Raw genomic sequence first — 13,319 nt, 5'->3', positions numbered from 1 at the left:
ATGTGGGGACGCCAGAAACGTGCCTCTCTCCTAATCGCGCAGCAGTCGGCTGCGATACACCTGGATCAGGAGCTCGGCCTGTGCCCACACCCTCACTTGGGCCTACGCGTCCTCGGCCACGTCCACGTCCACGTCCTCTAGGCTTACCCCTACCCCTCAGCATGCTGTATTACCAGTGATTTGATTTCCCAGGCAGGAAATAAATTGGCGCAAGCCTGCAGGCCAAATATAATGTTTTCGCTTTTTTGCAAAGGGAAGGACCCACTGCGTATATTCAATGAACAATAACTTTTAGAACTGTAGTGTGGCCCTGAAAAAGTGACACACAACTTTAGTGTAGCAGAGTTATTAACTCTAGCAGAGCAGGTATTTGCCAGTCAGGAAAGACAATGGCGCAAGCCTGCAGTAAACCGTAGCTGGTTGCGTCTGATTTTTGTACGTTGTCCACGCAGCACACACGTACACGGAGACCTTAGGACTGACACAGGCAGGCCAAATATAATTTCTTTTCCTTTTTTGCAAAGGGAAGGACCCACTGCGTATCTTCAATGAACAATAACTGTGTTGTGGCCCTGCCTACACAATTCTGTCCCTGTAGTATCAATGGAGGGTGCAATGCTCTGCACAGACGATTTTTAGAAAAAAAAAAAAAAATGCAACACTGCTAACAGCAGCCAGCACAGTACTGCACACGCTTAAATTTGGCCCTAGAAAGGACCGTTGAGGTTCTTGAAGGCTACACGCACTCCTAACACTCTCCCTGCCTATGCACCACTTCTGTCCCTAATGCCGGGTGCAATGCTCTGCACTGCCGATTTTGAGAAAAAAAACAAAAAAAAAAAACACTGCTAGCAGCAGCCTGCACACAGGTAGATGTGGCCCTAAGAAGGACCTTTGGGGTTCTTGAAGCCTACACTGACTCCTAACACTCTCCCTACAGCAGCACCAGCAGCAGCACTTTCCCTCAGCTAAGTCACAAGGCATGTGTGGCGAGCCGCGGGAGGGGCCGACTTTTATACTCGGGTGACATCTGATCTTCCCAGCCACTCACTGCAGGGGGGTGGTATAGGGCTTGAACGTCACAGGGGGAAGTTGTAATGCCTTCCCTGTCTTTCAATTGGCCAGAAAAGCGCGCTAACGTCTCAGAGAGGAAACTGAAAGTAACCAGAACACCGCGTGGTGCTCGTTACGAGTAACGAGCATCCCGAACACCCTAATATTCGCACGAATATCAAGCTCGGACGAGTACGTTCGCTCATCTCTAGACCCGCAGCTAAAATATTCCTCAGCGATATATATTAGAACATTAGTGAATGGGGACTTAACCAACCTCATTCACTTACAGTGGGAAAAATGCGCCGAAAACTGTTGCTGATTTGATATTTTGACAGTGCGTTTGTTTTTTTTTTTTTTTTTTTTTTAAATAATTAAATTAATTAATTAATTTATTCCCCCACACACACACCGGAAAATCGCCCATGTGAAGGGATACACTGAAATCTAATGCTGCAGCTGGTCGCGATTTTCAGCCGATGTTGTATTGACCACATAAAAACGCTCGTGTGAATGAGGTCTAAGGAGTGTGTCTGGTAATCCAGGTCAGTGCTATAAGACTGGGTTCACCGAAATTCCACAGGTGTTTTTAAGCCTGAGACTAAGCAGCAAAGTGGGCGAGATTTGCAAATCTCTCTGCAGGGGGAGGAGGCGGGGCAGGCCCCTGCTCCCTCTCCAGGCTCCCGCCCCCTCTCCGCTGCTCGCCACTATTTGCAATGTGAGTGGGTGGGACTGGGCAAAACTTAGCTCCGCACCCACCCCCATTGTAAACAGTGCCGAGGGGAGGAAAGGGGGCGGCAGCTCATTGCACTGCTCCCTGCCCGCCTCCTCCCCCTGCAGAGAGGGATAGCGTAAATCGGCCAGGCGTGAAAACCTGTCCGATATACACACGTCGGAATAAGCCCCATGGCTGTATCCACATGGGCGACAGCGATATTGCTGCTACAAAATCGCGTGATTTTGTAGCATCAGAGATGCTTTTTTTCTTGGGAAAAATTTTGCATCGCGTTGCTGCTGCCTGCGATTTTCTCACGCTATAAAATTGCGTGATTTTGTAGCGAGACAGCTAATATGACTTTCTATAATTAAAATAGCATCGCATGAAAATCGGAAGTATGCAAGAAAGTAGCAGCCGCTACAAGGAAACATGGGCTACAAGAAAAAATAATATAGAGCATGCTGCGATTTTGTAGTCTCGCAATGTAGTAGACTACAGAACATCACTTATGTGGACGACCCATAGGAAAGCATGGGCTCTACATATATGCCATTTGTAGCACTGTCACATCACTAAAAAAATCACCCACGCGGATACAGCCTGACATGTTGCCGACAGCCCGCTAAGGACAAGCTGCGCAGAAATTGACATGTAAATTGTATCTCCGTTTCCGCTGTGTGCTCTCTTCTCTCTATAGGGAGAGATTTCCGCAGTGGAATACAGGCTGAAAAGCTGCATCAAACCCTCTGTCCTGTCCAACTATTCTTTCTTCATCACTGCGAATGCGCCGACCGGCACGCTGCGCACTTGCTCAGTACCTTTTTTTTTTCAAACTCCTGCTTTCCCTCGGACGGGCCGCGGATTGGATTGAAGTCCGTGGAAGCCGTCCGTGCGGGATCCGCAGTGAAATGGAGCATGCTGCAATTTTTTTTCCTGGACCAAAAGGTCCACAAAACAAATCTGCATACTTTAATGCATTTGCGGACGCCCATGTCTCCTTATGAGTGGCTGATCTATTGCGTGGATTCCACAATTCAAACCCGCCTGTGGACATTGGGCCTTGAGCCTCTTTCACACGGGCAACAACGATATCGCTGCGAGAAAATTGCATCTGTGTTCCTGCGATATCGCTGCGTTTTCTTGCAGCGATACTGCGATTTTCTGTGATTGGTTCATCGACTGCTGCACTGATTGGCTGAGCCGCGGTGCTCGAGAACCAATCAGAGCCCTTGCTTCCTGGAGGTGGGATTTATGAACACCATAACCAGGAAGCGAGCTTCTGCCAGCACGTGTGCTGAAGTGCCGGAGATGAGCAGGAGAACCAGAACCGTGTCTGTTTGGTAATGTGTGTATATATCTATTTTTTAAAGTAATGCTGCTAGTGCTTATTTTCGGGGGTAGGGCTTTTATTTCAAGCCCCCCTGAAAATCCCAATACATTAGAGTAGGAGTTTCTTGTGTTAAAGTAGCATCGCAATGCTACTAAAACAAGAACTGCATAGGGAAACATGGTTGACAAAAAAAAAAGAAATTGCAAATCATGGCTGTATAGAGCATGCAGAAATTTTTTTTTTTCCGCAATGTAGCAGCCTACAAAACATCACAAATGTGGAAGAAACCATAGGAAAGCATGGGCTTCACATATATGCGATTTGCAGCACTGTCGCATTGCAGGAACATCATGAGATTTTGTCACCCATGTGAAAGCAGCCTAAGAGTATCCAGTCATTTCATGCTCTGCATTAGTGTTTCCCAACTCCAGTCCTCATGGAAACTGAAGGGTATTCTTGTACATTATCAGCACCGGAAGTTACGGATGGTGACAAGGTGCCAGCTGTCAAACAAAGCAGTAACTCCCCCAGCTTCTATTTGGCTGGGGGGCGTTACTAAATTCACACAGGGCAGGTGGACAGTGGCGAGCCAGGGAGCAGCAGCGCAGGAAGAGCCAGAGGCGGTGGAGGAGACCGGGCAGTGCCGTTTTGAGATGGCAGGAAGACAGCGGCGAGGCTGGGAGCGTCAGCCTGTTGAATCCTGCAAGCGCTGTCCGGACACAGCAGGAGGACCGCGGCCTGAGTGGGAGCGGCGGCTGACGCACACAGACAGCGGACCCCAACACTGAGTGATTGGGGCAATCGCCATCCGGGACGGAGCTGACATCCAGCACAGCGGCAAGAAAAAAGTGGCTGCACGCAGTGCTGGGACAGCAGCAGCGTGTGTAGTGACTTTTGCCTGCCCTGGAGGGTTAGGGATTACATTTCCTATTAGGCTTACATGTATAGCTGTAAAGGCTTCTGCATTTACAGCTAATAATGTAAGCCTAACAGGAAAACTAATCCCAAACGCTAACCCTCCAGGGCAGGCAAAAATCACTATACATACTGCAGCTAGGACCTTACTACATTCATCCAATTGGGAGCTAGGAGTGTGACTGGGGCGTTCCTCCATGCAAGCCCTGTCACACCCATAGGTTCTGGTGGTGACAAGATACAATAATACCCCCACAGTTCATGTTTTCAGGATATCCTATAGAGAACATCTGTGGCAATGTCTGACAATAATTACATCACCTGTGCAATACTGAGTAAATCCTGAAAACATAACCTGTTGAAATGTACCAGAGTTGCCAGAGTTGGGAAACACTGGCCTATATAAAGAGCCGGAATGTGACACTTACGGGAAGTAACTTTATGTCCTGATAATTACACTTTATGATTCATATATAAGACTTGATTTGACTAATGAGTGAATGTGAACAATTAGGCACCTAAATCCCAGATAGATTGTAAATGAGCTTTTCCCTGATACACCTTGTGCTGTGACATCATCAGGGTGCGGGCAGATGAGCGTAGGCGTATTTACGTTCGCACGAGCGCAACGTATAATCGCCCGAGCGATCGTTTTTCACCGATCACGACCAGAGCTAGAAAGTGTATTTTCGTTTGATCCTACTTTGCAAACGGTCTTTTCGGCGATCGAATATGCGTTGGCGCGTATTTCGGTCGCATATGTTCCGTTTTTTTCGAATTGCCGTTTTTACGCGCCGTAAAATCGCCCATGTGAACGAATACATTCGAAACCATTGCCTCAGATGGTCACGTATATACGTTTGATCGCAAAAACGCGCCGTTTATGCGCTCGTCTGCCCGCACCCTTAGGGTGTACATTTTCCATTGTTACAAAACTAATTAACATATCATTGGGTCAGCACTTTAAAGTGGAATTTATAAGCTCAGAGAGAAAGAAAAAAAAAAGAACAATACTTCATGGACTGTTGCAAAACCACAAGCCCCAGCATGCCCCAACTGTCAAAGCCCGGGAGTTGTGGTTTTGCCCCAGCTGAAGAACCATGGGTTGGAAAACCACTCACATCAGGCAGCAAACCCCTTTGGCTTCACTGCAATGTTATAGCAAATGTCCGTTCACATCAGTGGTAAATACAGAGAGCCTCAACGGGCATAATTGGGCTGTGACCCTGTTATATACATTTAGGATCAGGGAGGTTATGGTTCCTCCTTAGGGAATTATGCCAATGGCATGATGGAACACTGCCTCTACAGCGCCACCTATTAGAAGGTAGCATTCCTGCAAGTCAATGTGCAAGAAAATAGAGCATCGAGCGTTGTTTTTTTTTTGTTGTTGTTTGCGCGCACAAAATCCGCACTTGTAATCAATGGGCTCTATTTTCTGCATGTTGCACGTGAAAAAACTTTGCACACAAATATGTCCAGGTGGCGCTGGCCTTAAGAATTCCTGAGCTTGTGAGGAGCACATTTTACGAGTTAAGAAGTTGACAGATGGCATTTTTGTGATCCTCCTGTACATAACTTCCTGGTAGGCAGCAGTCTTCACATATAATAATCTTACTTATGTAGCACAACGTATTCCGCTGCTCTTTACAAAATTGGGGAAAAATGCAAAAAATATCCGCAGCAGAAGACCTGTAAGTGATTGCGGGAACAAATTGTAAATGGTCATGTATACGTGCGGTTTTACGTGTATGGACAGCGGGTCATTCGCTTAGAAGAAAGCTTGCAAGCAGGGAATGGCATCAGAACATCGTACACCCGACCGCCCAGGAAATAATTCATATTCTCTCTTTCCCCCCAACCACCAACCGTCCCTGAATTCCAGCTTTTCTATCTGGTCACCTTGCAAGTTGTGAGTGATTCCACCGCCCATATGCAATATTAGACATCAGTGGAGCCAATCTGCGCAGAATCTGTGGAAAAATAGACCATGCTGCAATTTTTTTTGTGTTTGCAGAATACGCAATTTGTACCCGCAGCTCTGAGGGAAACTTCAAAAATACCACGGATTGTCCACGCGGATGGCAATTGTGGAATCCACAATCCAAAATACGGTCATGTTAGATCAGCCTAAGGAAGTGGGGGTGGCACAAGAGTTATAAAAGCTTGATCTGCGCAGCGCATAAAGCTGACCGGCGCCGGGTGGAGGCGCCAGCGCAGCGACCGACGCCGGGTGGAGGCGCCAGCGCAGCGACCGGCGCCGGGTGGAGGCGCCAGCGCAGCGCCGGGCGGAGGCGCCAGCGTAGCGACTGACCCGGGGTGAAGGCGTGAGTTTATGACTGGCACAGGGTGGAGGCGTCAGTGAAGAAAATAAGCCTGTCTGCTGCCCTCAGGATGGATTGGAGAGGGGAATCCCGCTTCTTAGTCATTTGCAGTAATCAAGCTGAGAGTGGATAAACATTTGGGGAACCTACCTCTGAGCAGTCACTTCATTCGCACCCTGAGAGGATTATATGTACACGTTTCTTTCAAATTTGGTGAGCCACCCAGAGACATGGCGATAATGTGCCTACATGACGTCCCGTCCTCCGGTCCGACTTGTTTTCTCTGTATCACACGAAGGAGACACAATTCCATGAAGCTCCAATTATTCAATCCATTAACTTTAACATTATTTAATCCTGCATAAAATTTCAACCATTTGACCTTAAAACTACACTAAACTCATCATCCAGGTCTATCTGGGGGCTCCTGGACCCCTGTGGATTATTGGTCATGTGCCCCTCACCATTTACCAGAGCTGTCATTACACTTAATTGCATATCAGAATTTTTCTATCTAATTGATCTTTTGCTTTCCTTGTAGATCCAGCACTAAACCTTAACGCATCTGACTCATGGGCTTTGGCCTCTGGCTGTGCGCCCTTGGGCACTGCCCTATTGCCGATATGGTCGGTCCACCCCAGTCCATCAGTCAGCAGCATGTCTGTTCCAAATGACATCATTAAAGAATGACCTCATGTAGGAGACGATGAGATGTTTTATAGCGCACTACTTAAATGAATATATTAACCCTTTAATTCCATGTCATTGGCCGTCACGGATATTAATTCCTCCATTCATATTGACCTGATTGCGCTTTTGTTTTTCTTTTTTATTGCTTTGTAAAGCTAAATGCAAAATTCCCCCCCTGCAGCTGCAGATATGGATTCGAAGTAAGGAGGCCAGAAATATTGGGTGTGATCTGCAGATTTGGGGCCTTTTCCTTCCCTCTGCCTTTTCTATATTCTTTCTCTATGCCTGCTCAGTGGTCAGGGCCTTCTTCACGTCATGTCTTAAAGGGGTTGCTCAGGCAGCACCCACCGGGCTGCACAGAGGTTGGAGCTGAAACACTGCTCCACCCCCTGTGTACTGGCCAGCACTCATAATTGCAGGTGCAGCTCTCATTGAAAACAAGGAGTTTAAAATTTGCATTTCAAGGGTTGAATTTAACAGCTGTAATCCACAGCATGAATACAGATGCTACAGATTCAGAATTCACAGCGTTTTTGATAAAATTCCCACACCATGTGAAGCAGATTTTTGAGGTCTCCTCCATACGGCTTGTACTGTAATCGTTGCTGAATGTACTCAGCTATTCTGCTAGTGGAAATTCAGCAATGTTTATCACAAGTTGATTAACATTTCTGAACGCTCATTCACTGGACAGTTGGTCTGTGTTAAAAAACCCATGATCAGCCAACAAGCGAGCAAGTGCTCATTCATTAGCTCATAGCTCCGTTTCAGTAAGCGTATCGATGTTTGCTGATTGCTGGTACATCTAGCCGTGTGAACTGGTGTACCACTAGCCTGTGGGAATAAACTATCATAATTGCGATCATTCGTCCCAGAAGATGATACTCAGGCTCTGTGAAGGCAAATCAAATGAACGCCTATTGGCATTCCATTAACTGGGCCGCGAACTCAGTCTCTCTAAAAAGACTATTAGCTGTGCAGTGTGCTTGGGCAATGAGCAAGGGCAATGAGCTTTTCATCCGGCCAAAAAACACATGAGCAAGAGGAAGCTGCGACCAAGTCGCAGCTAAATCTTGCATTTTCTCGCCCATTCACACGGCCGGATGTGGCGTATATATGCCGCAGCCCAGAATTCTGTTGGCCAGGGAGAAATCTGCTAAACTCCCCCTCCCCCCCCCCCCCCCCCTTTGTCAAAAGTGCCCGGCAATAGAAGCTCCCATAGAAGACTATGGGAGCAGCCGACAAAGAGAGGTGGCGGGAGTTTAAAACTCCCATAGGCTGCTTTTGGAGCTCCCAGCTGATCGTAACCAAAGGATAGGGCAGGGGCGGAGCTAAGTCCCACGAATTTGCTCCATCCCGCCCCCTCCCATTGCAAATAGTGCCGAGGGGCAGAGAGGGGGCGGAAGCTCAGTGCACTGCTCCCTGCTCTTTCAGCCTCCTCCCCCTGCAGAGAGGGACGCCGTATATCGGCCGGCGTAAATACCCGGCCGATATATGTTCGTCTGAATAAGCCCTAAGTTTGTGAAAACAGACCAGGATAGGACATGCAGTGATTTTTTTTTTATTTTTTTTTTTAGCACATTAACCACCAGTCCATGTGGGAAAAAAAATTGTTTGTGCATGTAGCCTGATAATCTAGAATGGGACAGTGTGCTGTCTGCAGCCTGACTAAGAGAGAAAAAGTATTGATAATTTCTCTAAAATTCAAGCATGCAGCAATCAAATATATTATATATTAGTGGCGAGTCAGTCAGTGAGGGCTTTCACCTATATATATATACACATATGTGTGAAAGCCCTCACTGACTGACTCGCCACTAATTCTGTAACTTCCCGATGTTGTACAAACATGAAATTTGGCAGGAGCATTCTTTAGGTCCTAAATAGGAAAAATAAATGAGTCACAATTCGAAAATTCAATGCTAAGCGCAAAGGTATTGGCGCCCCTGTGTAATGTACCAAATCTAATTCTCTAACTTCCCGATGTCGTACAAACATGAAAGCTGTGCTGTGATTGGTTGTTATATATTATACTGCTGAAGTCAAAGTAACCTTGACTTCATAAAATTTTCCATGCAAATAACACGTAAACACCTGTATTAAATTAACTCAGGCGAGGCCTGGTATATCAGCTAGTATATTTAATAAAGATTGCTGCCAAATTACTTGACTGGAGAAATAGTCAGGCTCCTCCAACACATTCCTATGGACTGGACAGATAGTTGGGCTTCTCCAATGCACTTCTATAGACTGGAGAAATAGTCAGGCTCCTCCAACACATTCCTATGAACTGGGGAGATAGTCAGGCTCCTCCAACGCATTCCTGTGGACCGGAGAAATAGTCAGGCTCCTCCAATGCTTTCTTGTGGACCTGAGAGATAATCAGGCTCCTCCAATGTATTCCTATGGACCAGAGATATAGTCAGGCTACTCCAAGCATTCCCATGGAACGGAGAGATAATCAGGCTACTCCAATGCATTCCTATGGACCAGAGAGATAGTCAGGCTGCTCCAAGCATTTCCATGGAACGGAGAGATAGTCAGGCTACTCCAATGCATTCCTATGGACCAGAGAGATAGTCAGGCTTTCCCAATGCATTCCTATGGACCAGAGAGATAGTCAGGCTTCTCCAAGCATTCCCATGGACTTGAGAGATAGTCAGGCTTCTCCGAGCATTCCCATGGAACGGAGAGATAGTCAGGCTACTCCAATGCATTCCTATGGACCAGAGAGATAGTCAGGCTTCTCCAAGCATTCTCATGGACTGGAGAGATAGTCAAGTTACTCCAATGCATTCCTATGGATCGGAGAGATAGTCAGGCTACTCCAACGCGTTCCTTTAGACTGAAGAGATAGTCAGTCTCCTCCATGCATTCCTATGGATCGAGATATCACTGTGAATCTTGTTTTGATATTAAAAAAATAAATCTTGGTGTAGCCATAACCTTAAAAGTGGAGACGCCTTTGAAAAATTGGTGTTGATGTATGAACTGGAAATCCCACCAATGCTCAGACCAAATGGACCGGATTCCTGCATGAGGTCTACTTTAATGCTGGGCTCATTACAGCTTTATCACACATGAGCACAATAGCTCCCCCTTCTGATGGGAATCAGGTGTAGGCTGAGGCTGTTTACTACAAAAAAAAATTAAAATCCCTGTCTATAGGAACACACTGAGTAGCTTGAAAATCTCTCCAAACGTTCTGCAGTCAAGTGAGTAGCAAGTGATTTAAGGGCTCAATCCACCCTCCGAGAAAGGCTTGTCCGAAACGTACATCAGAGGGTTTTAAACCTTGGTATGGTGGGATTCTGAGTGGCGTGGTGTATAACTAATGTAATGTAATCATCTGATATTTAATTATGTATTTAATTTGGAAGTTGGGATAGAGGTTACATATGTGTCGTGCAGACTCTCATGTTACTGCTGGGTGCCTGAATGGCACTATGCGAGACATTGACTATTTCCTGGCATAGTATCTGTGTGGATATCTGACTTTTATCTACATATGCAGGAATATGTTGGTATGCCTTACGCTTCATTCACACGAGTGCATATATGGCGTGTTTTTACGCCTGACCGTATATACGCGATCATGTGAGGCATTGGTTTTCAATGCATTCGTTCACACAGGCGAATATACGGCACATGAAAATGTTGCACCGTAAAAAATGGTACATATGCACTGGCGTATATACGGTGGCCAAAAAGATAGTTCTGGAACTATCTTTTGGCCAACATATGCCGGCGGCTCCCATAGACTCCTATGGGAGCAGGGAAAGAAAAGTGAGGGGGAGACAATTTAGCAGCGTCATCACTGTGAAAAGCTTACAGGTTCCTCTATATAGGCATTGGAAGGCATCCTGAGGATTTTTGCAGAGTGAGGGTTTTCCGGGACGTGACATATTTTATTTGCTAAAAACGATGCTCGCAGTCGTGTGAATGGGCGAGAAAATGCTGTCCGTGATCGCGGAAAAACGCCCATTCAGGCACATAGAGGGTGCAGATGAGTAAACGTAATAACGCCTACGCTCGTGTGAAAGAGCCCTTAGACATATATGTATTTTTTGAATATCATGCGCTCAGTTACTTCCCACCAGTGGGTTATATTTTAATTGTTTTTATATTGTACGTGTGTTTTTCTCCTTTTTTTGTTATGACTGTTTATATATACACAATAACAAATGTAATTTTAGTAAGTCCTGTACTCCATTCCTTTTTTGTTTTTGAAATGATCAATCACACGAGTGAATGCAATTTCAGGGCTTATGCACATGAGCGTATATTGGCCGCCGTTTTCACGGCCGGCTGATATACGCTACCATCTGTATGAATGAGCTCTGAAGTTGCATTCACATGGATGGTTTGAGTGCGGTAGAAACTACACCAGCAATACCATAAATGTATTTTCTGTGATTCTCATGCGTAGCGTTAGAAACGCACCTGAAAAAATCTATCCCGTCTGTTCTGCGCACCCAGAGCTGACGGCTTTGTTAGGGAGCATTCACGTGGAGTGATTTGGATGCTGCAAAAAAAACGCACCAGAAAAACTGCACATGATTTTACATGATTTTTTTTGTTACGCAATCCATATTTATCCACGCTGCATAACCGTGTGCAGTTCTTTGGGTGCGGATTTTAATGTGGTTTTAACTGCAACTCGACTGCTCTATGTGAATCCAGCCTGATTGAAGCTTTGTTATTGTCGGGCAGCAAGACTCCTAATGTTAATGGAAACTGCTTGTATTTCACCAGAGACCAAGAACCTAGAAAAAGGAAAAAGGACAAGAAAGCAACTTCCCTCCCAAGTTCTGAGCACACCAGTTCGGGCCAGAGGGGTCACCGTCCAGAGGCCTGACACAAGGTGAGCATTGCAGCCCTTAAAGGGGGAAAACCATTAGTTAAATATTCCATGACATCACTGTTGTCCCCACCAAATCTGCTTGGATTTCCCCTACTCTGCGGGGGCAATGCTATCCGTAGCACCTCCAGTGCTCATCACTGCACGTAGGCTACTTATAGATGACATCATTGTCATTTTCATGACATCACCGGCTTGTTCGCTCTTGTGCAGCCTGTGAAGACAGACAGATTCACATTTACATCGGAATCCAATGATTCCGCAAGCAGAAGTCTTTTTGCTGTACTGGTACATGGTTTCGGACATTCGCAGTACAGATTTTTTTAATCACTGCTTTTCTCGCATCATCCCATAGCAATGTTATTGCGGAAGGGCCACGGATTGGACAGCTTCCATTGACTTCAATGGAAGCCGTTTGTGCGGAATCTGCACAGAATTGCAGCATGCTGCGATTTCTTCTCCACAAGCGGAAAATCGCAATCAATTTCTGCTCGTGGTGATGAAATCACGATTTGCCATAGCATGCTATGAACTGTATTAGCTGCCGAATCCAGAGGCGGACGCCCGCTCCGGATTCTGCAATGGAAATCAGCCAGTGTGCAGGCGGCCTAAGTTGGTCACGAGTTTTGTACGCAGCTACAATAGCTGCATATGTACGATCGTATGAATAAGGTGTTATCCTAGGAACATGCTGGGATTTGGCAATTCACAGGTTGCAGATGTCTGACCTAGTTGATTGTGGGGTTCCATCACCTGGGGAGAAGTATGCTAATACACATTCAGGAGATACCCCAACATAATGCTAAGAGCTGTCCCCTGGGAGTTCCCCATGTCATCTTATATCATCTGTCATGTAAAGTGGCACTGCCTAACACTGCTCTCCAGAGTCCTCAGATAATCAGCGCTAACAGTTGATCTGCGGAGTCCCAGAGGAGTCTTGTGACAGCTCATTAGATGTAACGTTGTGTTTATGTGGCAGTTCTGCGTGCTACATTAATGCAGAACAGTGACACGTAGTGATACAATGTATAGGAATAAAGACATCCTCAGTATATTAAACCCAATCCCAGCTGAGTTTGTGCTCCAGGCTTGGTGCCACTAAAACTATTATATTAGGGAATTGTAATATAAGCAATTCACCCCATATAATGATTTTTTGGGGAGAAATTCTGATTCTTAGTATGTTGGGCTGTCACATGATCCTCCTCTTTCATGTAGACTCTTTTTACAGTTTTTTTCACGTATAGATGGATGCGTTTCCAAATGCCAGATAGCTTTACGAAAATCTACGAGCAGCAGAGAAGAAGGGACTTTGCTGGGAACTGACAGCTGGCACATGAGAGTGTATGTAGGGTGGGACTGCTGGGAAGCCACTACTTCAGTTTGGGATGCTGATCTGTGAGGGACCTTTCATGAAGAATGGAATAT

The 13,319-nt window shown here is 46.0% G+C and overlaps 1 protein-coding gene across 3 annotated transcripts in view; it reads left to right on the top strand.

Moving 5' to 3' along the window:
- Positions 1-13,319, top strand: part of LOC136632408 (CMP-N-acetylneuraminate-beta-galactosamide-alpha-2,3-sialyltransferase 4-like) — a 169,255-nt gene that overhangs the window by 58,511 nt on the left and 97,425 nt on the right. For 2 of the 3 annotated variants that reach the window (XM_066607262.1, XM_066607260.1), the window contains exon 3: positions 11,786-11,894. Coding sequence is in view for 1 of the 3 variants with exons in the window: in XM_066607259.1 (XP_066463356.1) it covers positions 13,228-13,235 (8 nt within the window). In the remaining 2 variants the exon portion in view is untranslated. Of the gene's footprint in view, positions 1-11,785; positions 11,895-13,212; positions 13,236-13,319 lie in introns of those variants that run through there. The other variant, XM_066607259.1, reaches the window with a different exon arrangement.

The sequence above is a fragment of the Eleutherodactylus coqui genome, chromosome 6, assembly GCF_035609145.1.
Source record: "Eleutherodactylus coqui strain aEleCoq1 chromosome 6, aEleCoq1.hap1, whole genome shotgun sequence".
Lineage (NCBI taxonomy): Eukaryota > Metazoa > Chordata > Amphibia > Anura > Eleutherodactylidae > Eleutherodactylus > Eleutherodactylus coqui.
This window is presented reverse-complemented; position numbering and strand designations above follow the sequence as displayed.